The sequence below is a fragment of the Eretmochelys imbricata genome, chromosome 1, assembly GCF_965152235.1.
Source record: "Eretmochelys imbricata isolate rEreImb1 chromosome 1, rEreImb1.hap1, whole genome shotgun sequence".
Classification (NCBI taxonomy): Eukaryota; Metazoa; Chordata; order Testudines; family Cheloniidae; genus Eretmochelys; species Eretmochelys imbricata.
Genome location: NC_135572.1, coordinates 26240503 through 26255432, shown reverse-complemented (window position 1 = coordinate 26255432; position 14930 = coordinate 26240503). Strand labels below are relative to the sequence as shown.

General features: G+C 43.6%; 1 protein-coding gene across 1 annotated transcript in view; it reads right to left on the bottom strand.

The window, feature by feature from the left end:
* Nucleotides 1–201: 201 nt before the first annotated feature.
* The window catches only part of LOC144257426 (N-acetylated-alpha-linked acidic dipeptidase 2-like), a 47709-nt gene continuing 32980 nt past the window's right edge, over nucleotides 202–14930 (bottom strand). Inside the window, exons 15-19 of the mRNA XM_077805377.1 lie at nucleotides 13296–13386; nucleotides 9682–9946; nucleotides 3344–3425; nucleotides 2055–2147; nucleotides 202–559 (exon numbers count right to left, since the gene is read on the bottom strand). Of these exons, the coding sequence (XP_077661503.1) occupies nucleotides 370–559; nucleotides 2055–2147; nucleotides 3344–3425; nucleotides 9682–9946; nucleotides 13296–13386 (721 nt within the window). The 3' untranslated portion in view covers nucleotides 202–369. The remainder of the gene's footprint in view (nucleotides 560–2054; nucleotides 2148–3343; nucleotides 3426–9681; nucleotides 9947–13295; nucleotides 13387–14930) is intronic.

Genomic DNA, 14930 nt, shown 5'->3' with positions numbered 1-14930 from the left:
AAGTGCCAGGAACCCAAAAACTGAGGTCCCCAAAATTAGTGGATCCTTTGGAAAATGTAAGCGTTCTAACTGACATTTTTGAAAAAAAAAAGGCCAAGTAATTTTTTTTTTACTAGAGTTTTGTTTTGTTTTGTTTTTTTTAAACACAGCAGTTATGCCAGTCTCAGAGAACTAACACTGGTTCCTTAACCATCAGTCCCATAATGCCAACAGCTCTCACTGACTCCCATGGGACTTCTGTATGGAAAACGCTGGTTATATTGCAACCCTAGTAAATACTATGCACAAAGTGGAAATGGCATCACTCGAGTACATTCACTGCCGTTTTTAAGAGTTAGCCATGTGTTCAAGCCTGCTGGTGCCTTGTTCCTATGCTACATCCTTCAGCGTCCCTGCTGCAGCCTGCACAGTGAAGGCTGCAATGGAGATCTGCCTCTTTACTTCTTCCCAGGCTTTGCGCTGATCTGCTTTGTTTTCAATATCAAACATGGCATCGTAGATCCCTGGGAATGACTCTCCAGCGTATTTGTTGTGGCTGCTCGGAGCAAAAACAATGTGTCTGTGGGGAAAGAGAAAAAAGCCTTAGACAGGAGGGAGGGATACAAGGGAGAAAAGGGGAGCTACTGAGACACAGCTGGGGGGGAATCCCTGAGAGAAAGAGCAAAAATTGTGCTGGAACTAGAGCTGTTTAAAAAAAAAAGTTAATTTTCAGTAAATTTAATATCATTTGAAGTTTCAGTGAATTTTTATTTCATTTTTGGCCAAAATGAAAAACTTTTGGCTCCTCCCTTTCATGGGAAAATGAAAAATGTTTGCCCAAAGTTGAATTTTTCTGCATAGATGAAAGAGCAGTACACTTTGAATGATGCAAAAACCTGAGCTGTCCAAAAACTGTCACTATGTGGAAAAAAAAATTTGAGCCGCTCGAGCTGAAACCCTTGCAAGCACGGGAAAGGATTTAGTAGTGGGAGGGTGAACAGTTGCTTCCTGGAAGGCTGTTGCATCTGAGGAGGCCTGAACACTATTTAGCTTATAAAGAGCTAAAGATTGTCTTTGGATTTCTGTGTGCCCTGGGATTGGAGGACTTTTGACTTGGCCAGAGGGCCACATCACTGGCACCCCTTCTCTCAGATAACTGGGCACTTCAATGAAACTGAGGCATTGGGGCAAAATGAGGTATAGCCATATGCTTGACACCAAAGAGGGAAACTGCTCTATCACCAAAGCCTTATAACTATAAATCTTACAACATACTCTCCTTGTAAGACAGAATAGCATTACTACGCTCAAGTGAAAATCCTCCTCGGAGATAAGCAAACCTTACTAGCTGACAAGAAGGATGGTCCAGTGGTTAGTACAGGAGTTGGGAAGACCTGGGTTCAATCCCTGCTTCACCATGAGTCCTGTGTGACCTTGGACAAGTCACTTAGCCTCTTTGTGTCTCAGTTTCCCAGCTGTAAAAACTGGGCAATAATTGCCCTTCCCTACTTCACAGGATAAATGTGTTAAATGTGAGGATAAATGTGTTAAAGATTGTGAAATGCTTTGAAATCTAAGAGCAAAATTCAGAGACATTTAATACTACTAAAAATACAGTCCTATGCCCAACAGGAGAAGCTCAATAAAGGATGTAGATCACAACCTCGGCATCTTTTCTTCTCCCAAATCTGCTCCACCATCAGGAGGGATGGAATCAGCAGAGGGAAGTCCTCACACTGCTGTAACCAGCACAGTTATTTTCATCTTATCTTTTTAGCACTGTTCTAGTTACTGTTCCGTGTAACCAAGCACTCTCACTGCCACAGCGAAGGTGCAGGAGGTGTTCACAAGAGGATCTCTGTTTTAGGAAGCTGTTCACAATATGAAAAAGTTCAAGAGCCATTAGGGTGAGCAGATGTCCCAATTTTATAGGGACAGTCCCGATATTTGGTGCTTTTGCTTATATAGACATCCTGTCCCAATTTTTCACATTTGCTGTCTGGTCACCCTAACAGCCATAGGGCTATGCCTTGCAATCAGTGCTTTTTAGTAGTCTTCATAACCTGTTGCCTTACCTGTAAAATTTCCTGCCTGGTAAACCAAGAGGATCGATAAAAGCTCTTTCCACAAACATCAGCTGATCATTCATGATTCGCACAGCAATTGGACTGCGGGGGACGAAGATAGAAGCATTTCACACAACAACAATGCATGAAAATGTATGAACTACATGGTTTTCTAATAGAGCTGGTTGGGAATTTTTCAACATTGTCTTTTAGTCAGAAAAGCTGATTAGGTGAAACCAAAACTGCTCCTGGGAACATACTGGCTTTGATGAAACTTTCACGAAGAATGGTTTCTTAGGAGAAGTTTTGGTCAAAACCAGAGAGATACCTCCAAACCCCAGAATAGGCAACAGCCTTGTGGTTAGGGCATTCACCTGGGATGTAGGAGACCTGGAGTCAAGTTCCTGCTCCAAATTAGGCAGAGCAGTGACTTGAACCCAGTTCTTCCACAGCCCAGGTGAACGCCCTAACTACCACGCTATTGCCTTTTCACTGAAAAACTTCAGAAGTCTCAGTTTCATTCTGATACACAACAATAAAAATTTCCAAACTCTCAAAAATATTTCTGGGATAGGAAAGCCATTGCCAGCCCCGTTCTAGTTTACAAAGCATTAAACAAATATTAGCTAGTTACTCCTTCCTGTGCACCTGATTAGGCTGACAAGTATCATGACATAAATGGGGAAAGTGACACACAGGCGTTACATGTGTTGCCCAGCGCTGCAGAAGACGATGGACTCTAAACTGTGATTAGAATTCAAGAGTTCCTGCTCGTCATCATGTGCTCCATTAGATCACATCGTCTTTCAAATTAGGACTGCTGATTCCAGAAGATGCTGCTTCAGACCGATTATCCTTCACACAAACTTGAAGGATAAAATCTGCATGTTAGACTGGGGGAACTTCTCATTATATAAACAACAAAAGGGGAGGCACCCTTTTCAGAACAACGGAAACCTGTGTTTTATTAAACAGTACTAGAAAGAGCCCACCAAAGAAAGAAGACACTAGCTTTTCATTGATAGCTGCTGCTTTACATGAAAAATATGTTCATTACATTATATAAGATATTCACTAAAATTATCACTAAGCTCATACAGTTCACTAGTGAGTGCGCCCAAGAAACAGAATGTGTTGAGGTTCAAATCCTGTAGTCCTCACTCAGGCAAAACTCCTATTGATTTCAAAGTGAGTTTTCGCTGACCAAGGCCTGATTCAGGATTGCAGGACTTGGCCCACAGCAAACAAAGTTGAGGAGCCTGGAGGCGAATTTGTCAAGACTGGGCTTTTTAACTTACTTATTCACATCCACCTCTTTAAGTCTTCTGTGAAAATCAGCAGCAGCTTCAGTGAAATTCGTCACAGCAGAAAAAAGGGGACCTAGAAATAGAAAGTCCTTTTTTACTTCAGCATCACACATAGAGTCTTGAACAATAAACAGTTCACTTACTGAGGAAAACCACGTATTTATTTTATTTAGTGACTTGACAAGGAATCCTTGGCTTCCCCATTTCTTCTGGATCTGACTTTTAAAGGGCTGCAGTGCCCCCTCGTAACATGCAAAACCTATTTTAACCATGGCCGCAGTGCAGAGGAAGAATGTCTAATAAAACTTCTGCAAAGCAGCATTAAAATAATATTTCATTGAAATAGGCTGAGAATGATTCTTGGGGAACCTCTGGCAAAGAGAAAGTTCTGAGATTGGGGTGGATGGGGAGGAGGAAAACCCTGGATCTGCAATTTTAAGTTTACTGCAGACTTTACATGAAGAAGCTTGAGATGTAGCAACATTTCCAGCACTTCTGCCTGCCTGTGCAAGGACTGCACCGTTTTCACCTGAGGAGATTTCCACCCCGCCCTCTGCTTGTTTTATGTGAGCTCTTTCCCCAGCCATACCAAGACAGACTTAGAGTAGCAAGATCCCATGGGGAAGGAATCCTCCCGGCCAAGGCAAGGATGATGGTAGAGCCATTCTACTGCTGCTACTCAATACCTGGATTGTCTCCCATTATGTGGGAGCGCAGGCCCAGTGGATCATTGAAGTTGCAGAACACACACACCCCCAAGCTCGTCCCTACTCTTTCCCTGGCAACACACTCAAGCCTTCTTAGCAGCTACTGGCAAAAGTCCCCATGGAACTGAGCTCTGTGGCATACAGGGCAGCCACGGCCCTGGGGGCAGGCCCTCCCTACGCAGCCGCAGACCTGTACTGGTTTCATTGCAGCCAGGGTGGACAGGACTTCCATAATGGTGTCTATTTCATTCCTACAGCTAATTTTCCTACCGCCCTTTCCGCTGCCAAAAAAAAAAAAAAGAAAATTGGTTCCGGTTCATTGAGCAACAGGGGCTAACTTGCAAAAAAAGGGAAACTTTAGAACCTTGCCAAAAATACAAGTTTTATAGGCAAAAGGGAAGCTTCAGAGTATTTCAAATTTAACCATGAGTTTCAGAAAATCCTGGCTAATCTAAAGTAGCTCCCTCCCTATAAAGCCATCTCCCCTCTGATTGTTTATATCAAGAGAGTTGAATTACCCCCCCAAGGTCAAGTTTCTGTGTTTGGCTGCCTCTGTTCACTGAATGGGAGTTATGTGCAGTGGTTAGCTGGAGCCGGTTGTTAAATTTAGAAGCCCTTTTAGAACCCGTTGTTCCGTGAGGGACAACCGGTTCTTAAAAGGGCTTCTAAATTTAACCGGCCAAAAGTGGCGCCTTAGGCGCCGACTCCATGGGTGCTCCAGCCCTGGAGCACCCAAGAGGAAAATTTGGTGGGTGCAGAACGGCAGCTCCCTGCCCCGCCCCCAGCCCCAGCTCACCTCTGTTCCGCCTCCACCTCCTCCCCTGAACGCGCCGCCCCGCTCTGCTTCTCCACCACCACCCCAGGCTTCCCGCGAATCAGCTGTTCGCGCAGGAAGCCGGGGCAGGCTGAGAAGCAAGCGGCGGCTTCCCGCTCAGGCCCAGGGAGCGGAGGTGAGCTGGGTCGGGGGGGGAGGGAGGGCGCGAGGAGGGCCGCCCACACCGCAGCAGGTAACCCTGGTGAGGGGAGGTGTGCAGGGGAACTGCTCCCTGCCCCAGCTCACCTCCGCCACCCTCGGCCTGAGCGGGAAGCCACCGCCTGCTTCTCAGCCCTCCCCGGCTTCCTGCTGAACAGCTGATTCGTGGGAAGCCAGGGGAGGGGGCAGAGAAGCAGAGTGGGGCAGCATGTTCAGGGGCGGAGGGGGAGCGGAGGTGAGGTGAGCTAGGGCCGGGCGCACGGCGGGGAGCTCTGCTCCAGCCCCGGAGCACCCAGGGAGTCGGCACCTAAGGCACCACTTTTGATGTGATGAGTGGGGGAGCGGCTGCTCCCCCTGCTCCCCCCCAACTACACTCCCCCGCCCCTAGGGGCCGGAGGGACCTGCCGGATGCTTCCTGGGAGCTGCCCCAGGTAAGCGCCTCCGGGACTCCCCACCTCGCCCCCCGGCAGGTGCCTCTGGCTCTTAGGGTGGGGTGGGCACCCACTACGGTGGCCCACGAGACCCTCCTGCCCAGTTCTGGGGGCAGTCAGGGGACAGAAGTGGATGGGGCAGGGGTCCTGGGGGGGGCATCAAGGAACGCGGGGGGGTTGGATGGGGCAGGAGTTGTGGGGGGGTAGGGGTGGTTAACGACCCCCTCGTGGGGTGAGGAGGGAACCCGTTGTTAAGATTTTGGCAGCTCATCACTGGTTGTGTGTATGTGCAAGGACAGTGTTTAGCCATTGTTGATATTATAGCCACAGTTTAGCAACAGCTCATGTTTCACAGGCAGAAGGAGAGGGCTGACCAGGGAAAAGGTCTCCTGAAAACATACATGTGTACTTATCACAAACAATACCAGTGTTGTTCACTCTACTTCTTTTTTTAAAATCACAATATTTACAATATTTCTGTTTCTTTAAGCTCCACTTTCTGGAATTATGTGATTATGAGAGAAATTTGTATTAAAAAACAAAATGTTTCTAGCCCTTATTGTTGCAGAGGAAAACTTGAAAACCTGAACCCAAAAGGCAAATAAGCTCAATTTATTTATTTATTTTCAATAATGATTTTAAGCCAATCCCATGAGTTCACTGGGCCTGAGTTATGATCTTTGAATGTTTGGCATTGGCAACATCACAATGCTATGACAAAGGCTAGCAAAGTCATGTAAATGCATCATCCCAGAATACTATTGTGAGGCTGAGCCAATGCGGGTTAAGCAACACAGCATCCGATGAAGTGAGCTGTAGCTCACGAAAGCTCATGCTCAAATAAATTGGTTAGTCTCTAAGGTGCTACAAGTACTCCTTTTCTTTTTACAGTAGGCTGAGTGACTTAAAAGCAACCCTTAAGGACATATTAGAAGAGTATTGAAATGGTAAACAGGGTCATTCCTTGTAGATAGACCCTTGATGTGTAGGCTTGTACTGTTAGAGAATCAAGAATAGATACTACAGTAGAACCTCAGAGTTACAAACACCTCAAGAATGGAGGCTTGTTTGTAACTCTGAACAAAATTTTATGGTTGCTCTTTCAAAAGTTTACAGCTTTGACTTAATACACCTTGAAACTTTACTATGCAGCAGAAAAATTCTGCTTTTAACAATCTTAATTTAAATTAAACAAACACCGAAGCAGTTTCTTTACCTTGTAAATCTTTTTTAAAATTTTCCCTTTATTTTTAGTAGTTTACATTTAATGCAGTACTGTACTGTATTTACTTTTTTTTTTTTTTTTTTGGTCTCTGCTGATGCCTGATTGCATACTTCTGGTTCCAAATGAGGTGTGTGGTTGATCCGTCAGTTCATAACTCTGGTGTTCGTTACTCTGGTGTTCATAACTTTTGAGGTTTTACTGTCATATTTGTCTGTGTTTATCGATATCTTGTTAGAAGTTTAACAACGTGATCTAATTAGCTTGTAGATGCTAAAATTTTGTTCCTGTCTCTAATGATTTCATTAATGTAGTCTATTGATTCAGAGATCAAAAAGGAATATTATCAGTTAGATGGAATTTGTAGTGTAATAATATTATTGTCCTCATTTCTCTTTGAAACTTGTAAATTCCACATAGTAAACTTCCTGTGAACTATTTGAATGATTAATTGACTCATGCTAATGAATGTAACTAGTTATGGGTATATGCCTAGGAAACAGAGATTAGCTTCAAAGCAACAGTATGCACTACTTATTGTTCAGCCAAGGAAGGCATGTTGTGACCACAACTGGTTTCAAGCTATAAAGCAGGGATCCGCAACCTTTGGCACCCAGCCCGTCAGGAAATCTGCTGGCGGGCCGGGACGGTTTGTTTACCTGCAACGTCTGCAGGTTTGGCCGATCACAGCTCCCACTGGCTGCAGTTTGCCGTTCCAGGCCACTGGGGATTGCGGGAAGCGGCGTGGGCCGACGAATGTGCTGGCTGCCACTTCCCGCATCCCCCATTCGCCTGGAATGTCGAACTGTGGCCAGTGGGAGCTGTGATCAGCCGACCTGTGAAGGCTGCAGGTAAACAAACCATCCCAGCCCGCCAGTGGATTTTCCTTATGGGTTTCATGCCAAAGGTTACCGATCCCTACTATAAAGAAAGTGTGGGGCCTGATCCTTGCTATCTCAGATCTGCTTAAACTTTGACAGGGAAAGTCTAAGCCTGCAAGACTGAGGTCTCCAGGTCTACGCTGAATTAACTCTGCAAATTCTCGTGGAAGAATTTGAATAAACACTGCACATGGACTGCCTTTTAAATTGACTCCAGAAGGATTTTTACAAATCAGCAGCCTCACCATCTCTGCCATGAAACTGACTTGAGAACTTTATTCATATCTGTATGTATAATGATCTTTAACTGTAGCAACTCTCTTTCTTTTCTTTTTATTAATAAATCTTAGATGTATAGTTAATAAGAACTGGCTGTAAGCATGTATTTAGGTAAGATCTGAAATATTGATTGACCTGCTGGGCAATGTGTCCAGTCTTTTGGGATTGGTAGAACTTTATATATAGTGAATAAGGTCTTAGTAACCCTTGCTATATTAGACTTAGCTGTCTGGATGGGAGCCAAAGGCTGGATTGCTTAAAGGGAACTGTATTTTGGCTTCTTGATAATGAGTAAGATATTACAGAAGCTGTTTGGTTACTGGTTTGGTGAAAATAAACCACCAGCTTTGGGGATCATCTCCCCTGTTCTTTGCAGTTTGCTCTGATTGAGCAATCTCAGTATAGCCCCTTCAGCAACCACGGTCAAAATTGTGGATAAATTTTATTGCATAATATTGTGAAAACTATCTATAAATTAGGACTGTTGGATACTTTAGTATGATAGAGTAAAACAAAAGGAACAATAAATAACCTTCAGTAGATTGCTAAAGCTGATCACAAAATTTTTTTGCTGCAGGTTCATAGAAGAATCAAAGAATCACAAGAATGATTAAAGGACTGGAAAACCTGTCTCACAGTAACAGATTCAAAGAACTCCATCTGTTTAGCTTATCAAAAAGAAGGGTACGGGATGACTTGATCTATAAGCGTCAACACTGGGAACAGAAATTTGGTAGTAGAAGGCTCTTCAGTCTAGCAAACAAAAATAAAAAAAGATGCAATGACTCGAAGCTAAAGCTGGACAGGTTTACACTCTAAAGAAGGCACACATTTTAAACAATGAGAGTAATTAACCCCTGGAACAGGGCTGTGATGGATTTTCCATCACTGGAAACTTGTAAATTGAGACTGGATGTTTTTCTAATAGATATGCTCCAGTTCAAACAGGAATTCATTGAGGAAAGTGCCTTTTACAACATATTTTAGAAACTTTATTTTTTATAATAAATGTTTTAGAGTAACTTTTGAAATAAAAATTTAAATAAGCAAACTGGTTCCATTTTTTATTTTTCAGCTACCTGAAGATATTTGCATATGCACTCATTCACTAGCTAAGACCCAGTTCCTGCCCGTCATCTTTGGACACCTAGGGTCTCAAAGGCATAAGACCAGTAGTGACAGACTACAAGGCCACTGGTGCTTTGTGGCCTGTGAGGAGGATTCCTTCTTCTGTAATCCTCCAGAGAACTCCTGCCCAAGCTTGTGCTTTAATTTTTTTATCTAAGGTATTACCAGAGTAGCTGAGCATCATGTATTTATCCTCATGAGGTAGGAAGTACTATTTCCCCATTTTACTGATGGACAGAGAGGCCAATGCCCAGATTTTTAAAGGTATTTAGGCACCTTAGCACAGATCCTCAGAGGTATTTAGATGTCTAAATTCCATTGATTTCAGCAGAAGTTACGCACCAAAATACCTTTAAAAAATCTGACCTAAGTGACTTGTCCAAGGTCAAACACAGCAAAGTAGGGATTTGAACCCATGTTTCAAGCTCTAGGCTAGCATCCCAACCTTTAGAGAGTCTGCCCTAAGTAAAGAATGAGGCAATATACAGTGTTATAAGAGACTTTTTGACAGTAACTTTTTAAACCTTTATTATATTGAGAAACTTCTTAGGGAGATCTTAAAATCAGTTGTTTTATTCCGCTACAAGGCACACTGAAACTCAAAGTCCAGTTTCATAGATACAATAACCATATTTCTTCCCTTTGTGTACTTCTAATTGATGCACTCAGGACAAATAAACATTTAATGTCTGCATGGTCATTACTCACCAAATGATACTCCATAAGTCTCTACCTGTTCTTCATGTTTCTTGGCCAAATTATAGATTCTATTTGTGTATTTTCTTAAGTCTTCTCCATAATCTTGGCAGTTGAAAGGAATGACCTGGGAGTCTGCCAGTTCATACACCAGTCCTCCTCGTAACTGGGCAATGGTAAGCTGTTTTGTGAATGTGGGGTCATAAAATTGTTCTACTAACTCAAAGGTCTCGTAGATGGTGTGGTAAACTGGGTAATTGCTGAACTTGTCTGCTCTCTGAAAGAGAATAAACAACATCTCAGATGTTCTAACTAAGCCAGTTTGAGGGATGAAATTGGTCAGAAATGGCCGACAATAGATCACTACAACTTCCGTATCATGATAGCTCTTTTCCAGACACAGATGAATTACAGTCCTTACTGCTGTTTGTGTGAGGCTCCTATGAGGCAAAAAGCAATCCAAATTCGTGGGGTATTATGGCAGAACAAAAGTGTGTAGCAATCCTTACTTTCTGTCTATGGTAGCCTCTTTCTGGCCCCATCCTGAGCTCTAATACCCACTGACTCACTGCAAAAAAAACCAAACAAACAGAACAATCTGGTAGAGTAGCACAAGAGCAAAACAGTAGTCCCATTGGATCTTGTGCAATTCAGTCACCACCTACATCTCTTCTCTCATTTCCTCCTCCTCATCTTGCACTAGACTATAATCTTTCCATTCTCTATTCTTGTCTTCTGTCCTTGTACACTCCACTGTGTGCTTTCTTTCATCCAGCCTTCTACCATTAGAATTACCTTCCATTTCTCATGGGCCAAGTTGCCTTCCTCCTTGAAATGCATGCTTCCTCCCCCTAAAAAACAGTGTCAAGGTTCCTCCCCCACTCTGAACTCTAGGGTACAGATGTGGGGACCTGCATGAAAAACCTCCTAAGCTTATCTTTACCAGCTTAGGTCAAAATTTCCCCAAGGTACAAAATATTCCACCCGTTGTCCTTGGACTGGCCGCTACCACCACCAAACTAATACTGGTTACTGGGGAAGAGCTGTTTGGAAACGTCCTTCCCCCCAAAATACTTCCCAAAACTTTGCACCCCACTTCCTGGACAAGGTTTGATAAACAGCCTCACCAATTTGCCTAGGTGACTACAGACCCAGACCCTTGGATCTTAAGAACAATGAATAATCCTCCCAACACTTGCACCCCCCCTTTCCTGGGAAATGTTGGATAAAAAGCCTCACCAATTTGCATAGGTGATCACAGACCCAAACCCTTGGATCTGAGAACAATGAAAAAGCATTCAGTTTTTTACAAGAAGACTTTTAATAAAAAATAGAAGTAAATAGAAATAAAGAAATCCCCCCTGTAAAATCAGGATGGTAGATATCTTACAGGGTAATTACATTCAAAAACATAGAGAACCCCTCTAGGCAAAACCTTAAGTTACAAAAAAGATACACAGACAGAAATAGTTATTCTATTCAGCACAATTCTTTTCTCAGCCATTTAAAGAAATCATAATCTAACACATACCTAGCTAGATTACTTACTAAAAGTTCTAAGACTCCATTCCTGGTCTATCCCTGGCCAAGACCAGCATACAGACAGACACAGACCCTTTGTTTCTCTCCCTCCTCCCAGCTTTTGAAAGTATCTTGTCTCCTCATTGGTCATTTTGGTCAGGTGCCAGCGAGGTTACCTTTAGCTTCTTAACCCTTTACAGGTGAGAGGAGCTTTCCCCTGGCCAGGAGGGATTTCAAAGGGGTTTACCCTTCCCTTTATATTTATGACAACAGCCTCCAGTGTTGACCTCTTTCTAACTTTGATCTCTTTATGGACAGTGTCTCTTCCCAACTGCTCTTGAACTAACAGAATATTTCAAAACCATAGATTAGCTCCTCAGGGCAGAGAGCTAAGGCCTGATTGTTCACTCCATCCTGTGTAACCACTTACACTTGTGCTAAGTGGGTATTAAAAAAAACCCTACAGCTCCGATTTGGAAGTACTTCATGCCCATCTTACACATTTTAAAATGGCTATGGATACTGACTGGTAAAGAATCAGGCCCCGAGTCTTCTGTGTTCTGTAAAGCATCATGCAAACACATGGAGCCTGACAAATAATGATCCTAGAATCTTTAAAAGACCTTAATTAGGATTTTTAGATATATATCTTCTGCATCTCAGCTTGATTTTTCTCCTCCAAAAAGGTCCAGTTTTACTAAATGTCTTCAGCCTGGCCTATACTTAAATATTTTTACTGACTTAACTATGTCCGTAAGGGGTGTGATATTTTGCTGACGCAGTTATGCTACTACATACCAGTATCTGTTTGGATCATTTTGCTTTATTGAATCAGGATAAGCTATACAGATATAAACCCTTTTATGTCAGTGTAATTGTGCTTATACCTGGAGGGGAGAGCAAGAGAGAGTTGCAGCTTTCAGTATGCCCGTATGGGTAAAATGACAAAACTTTTAGACATAGCCTCAGTCTTAAGTTCCAGTTGTCCCTGACTTTGGAGGGGAGGGATAGCTCAGTGGTTTGAGCATTGGCCTGCTAAACCTAGGGTTGTGAGTTCAATCCTTGAGGGGGCCATTTAGGGATCGGGGCAAATATTCGGGATTGGTCCTGCTTTGAGCAGGGGGTTAAACTAGATGACCTCCTGAGGTCCCTTCTCAACCCTGATATTCTATGATTGTAGGACCTTGACCGTTAGTGCTAATGAAACACTTGTAAACTGGTTTAAACATAAAACTGTAGTCTAAAAGAAAAATTGAACAATCCTTTACTGCAGTGGGTTACGAGTGTGGTTTTTCACTTATGAGACAATGTGTCAATAGAAGGAAAGAAAACACTACAGGTAAGGGGACAATGTGATATGACAGCTGCGACCAGAAGCTGACTTGATCTAACCTTCTTTATCGAGGGCCCTCTTTGTGTAAATAGAGGGCTTAGAATGTACACATCACCATCATGGGTGAATTGTCCTTCCAGAGTTTGTTTCTTCACAAATTCAAAAATTGCCTTTCTGTGCACACAGGACCGACACCAGGGGTGGCCAGCCTGAGCCTGAGAAGGAGCCAGAATTTACCAATGTACTTTGCCAGAGCCACAGTAATACGTCAGCAGCGCCCGCCCCCACCATCAGCTCCCGCCCCTCCCCCCTGCTCCCAGTGCCTCCCACCCACCGACAGCCCCACCGATCAGCACCTCCCCCTCCCTCCCCACACCTCCTGATCAGCTGTTTTGTGGCATGCAGGAGGCTCTGGGGGAGACTGCAGAGGAGCGAGGGCATGGCACACTCAGGGGAGGGGGCGGGAAGGGGTGGAGTGGGGGCAGGGCCTGTGCCAGAGCCAGGGGTTGAGCAGTGAGCACCCCCGGCACATTGGAAATTTGGCACCTGTAGCTCCAGCCCCGGAATCGGTGCCTAGACAAGGAGCCACATATTAACTTCTGAAGAGCCGCATGTGGCTCCGGAGCCACAGGTTGGCCACCCTGGACCTACACTATGAAACAGGGTTTTTTAAACAAAAAATATTGTTGAATATCCCAATTGTACAGTAACTGTTCTCAAAATAAAGCCAAACCTTGGTATCAGTTGTTTTCAGGAAATCTGGATGCCTTACCCTGTTCTTTGTATAACGGGCTCTGCCTGATGTGATTCCCAGCCGCTGAAAATAAGCTTCAAAATCACTGCCTGATCCCAGTTTGTTTATTCTACATGCAGGAAAGAAAAGGTATCAAAATGAGGCTACCGTTAGACCTAGTATGAATGATTATGCAAGGTGTTGCTAGCAGAGTTTCCAAAGCATTGTGGACAAGGCTTCTGACAAGCAAGGTCATAACGGTGTGTATAAGGAGCCTGATGTGAGAGTGCTGTAGAATGGCACCTGGGGCATCTTGGTGATCTCAAACATTAATAATCTACTGTTGACTGAAATCAATTGGGAGACTATATAAAGATGTGTTTATAGGTGGCAGACGACTGTATAATCAAAACCTTGCAAATAGTTTCCATTGCAGAAGAGGCTGTTGCCGGCATTAATTTCAAGTGGATAATGCCATCTGCTGGGCAGATGCGGCAACACAGAGGAAAGGAAAATGAGAACAACACGCACAAGTATAAAGAAAAGGAGTACTTGTGGCACCTTAGAGACTAACCAATTTATTTGAGCATAAGCTTTCGTGAGCTACAGCTCACTTCCATTCCCAGTCTCTATTCAAGCCTAAGTTAATTGTATCCAATTTGCAAATTAATTCCAATTCAGCAGTCTCTCGTTGGAGTCTGTTTTTGAAGTTTTTTTGTTGAAGGATAGTCACTTTGAGATCAGAAATCGAGTGACCAGAGAGACTGAAGTGTTCTCCGACTGGTTTTTGAATGTTATAATTCTTGACATCTGATTTGTGTCCATTTATTCTTTTACGTAGAGACTGTCCAGTTTGACCAATGTACATTGCAGAGGGGCATTGCTGGCACATGATGGGCTACATCGCATTGGTGGATGTGCAGGTGAATGAGCCTTTGATAGTGTGGCTGATGTTATTAGGCCCTGTGATGGTGTCCCCTGAGTAGATATGTGGGCACAGTTGGCAACGGGCTTTGTTGCAAGGATAGGTTCCTGAATTAGTGGTTCTGTTGTGTGGTATGTGGTTGCTGGTGAGTATTCGCTTCAGGTTGGGGGGCTGTCTGTAGGCAAGGACTGGCCTGTCTCCCAAGATCTGTGAGAGTGATGGGTCATCCTTCAGGATAGGTTGTAGATCCTTGATAATGCGTTGGAGGGGTTTTAGTTGGGGGCTGAAGGTGATGGCTAGTGGCGTTCTGTTCTTTTCTTTGTTAGGCCTGTCCTGTAATGGCCCACCTTGATTATCATACACATTGTAAGCAGAGGTTTCAGAGTAACAGCCATGTTAGTCTGTATTCGCAAAAAGAAAAGGAGTACTTGTGGCACCTTAGAGACTAACCAATTTATTTGAGCATAAGCTTTCGTGAGCTACAGCTCACTTCATTGGATGTAAGGAGAGTGATCACTTTAGATAAGCTATTATCAGCAGGAGAGTGGGGTGGGGGGAGAGAAAACCTTTTGTAGTGATAAACACCCATTTTTTCATGGTTTGTGTGTATAAAAACATCTTCTGTATTTTCCACAGTATGCATCCGATGAAGTGAGCTGTAGCTCACGAAAGCTTATGCTCAAATAAATTGGTTAGTCTCTAAGGTGCCACAGGTACTCCTTTTCTTTTTTTAAATTTCAGACTAACAC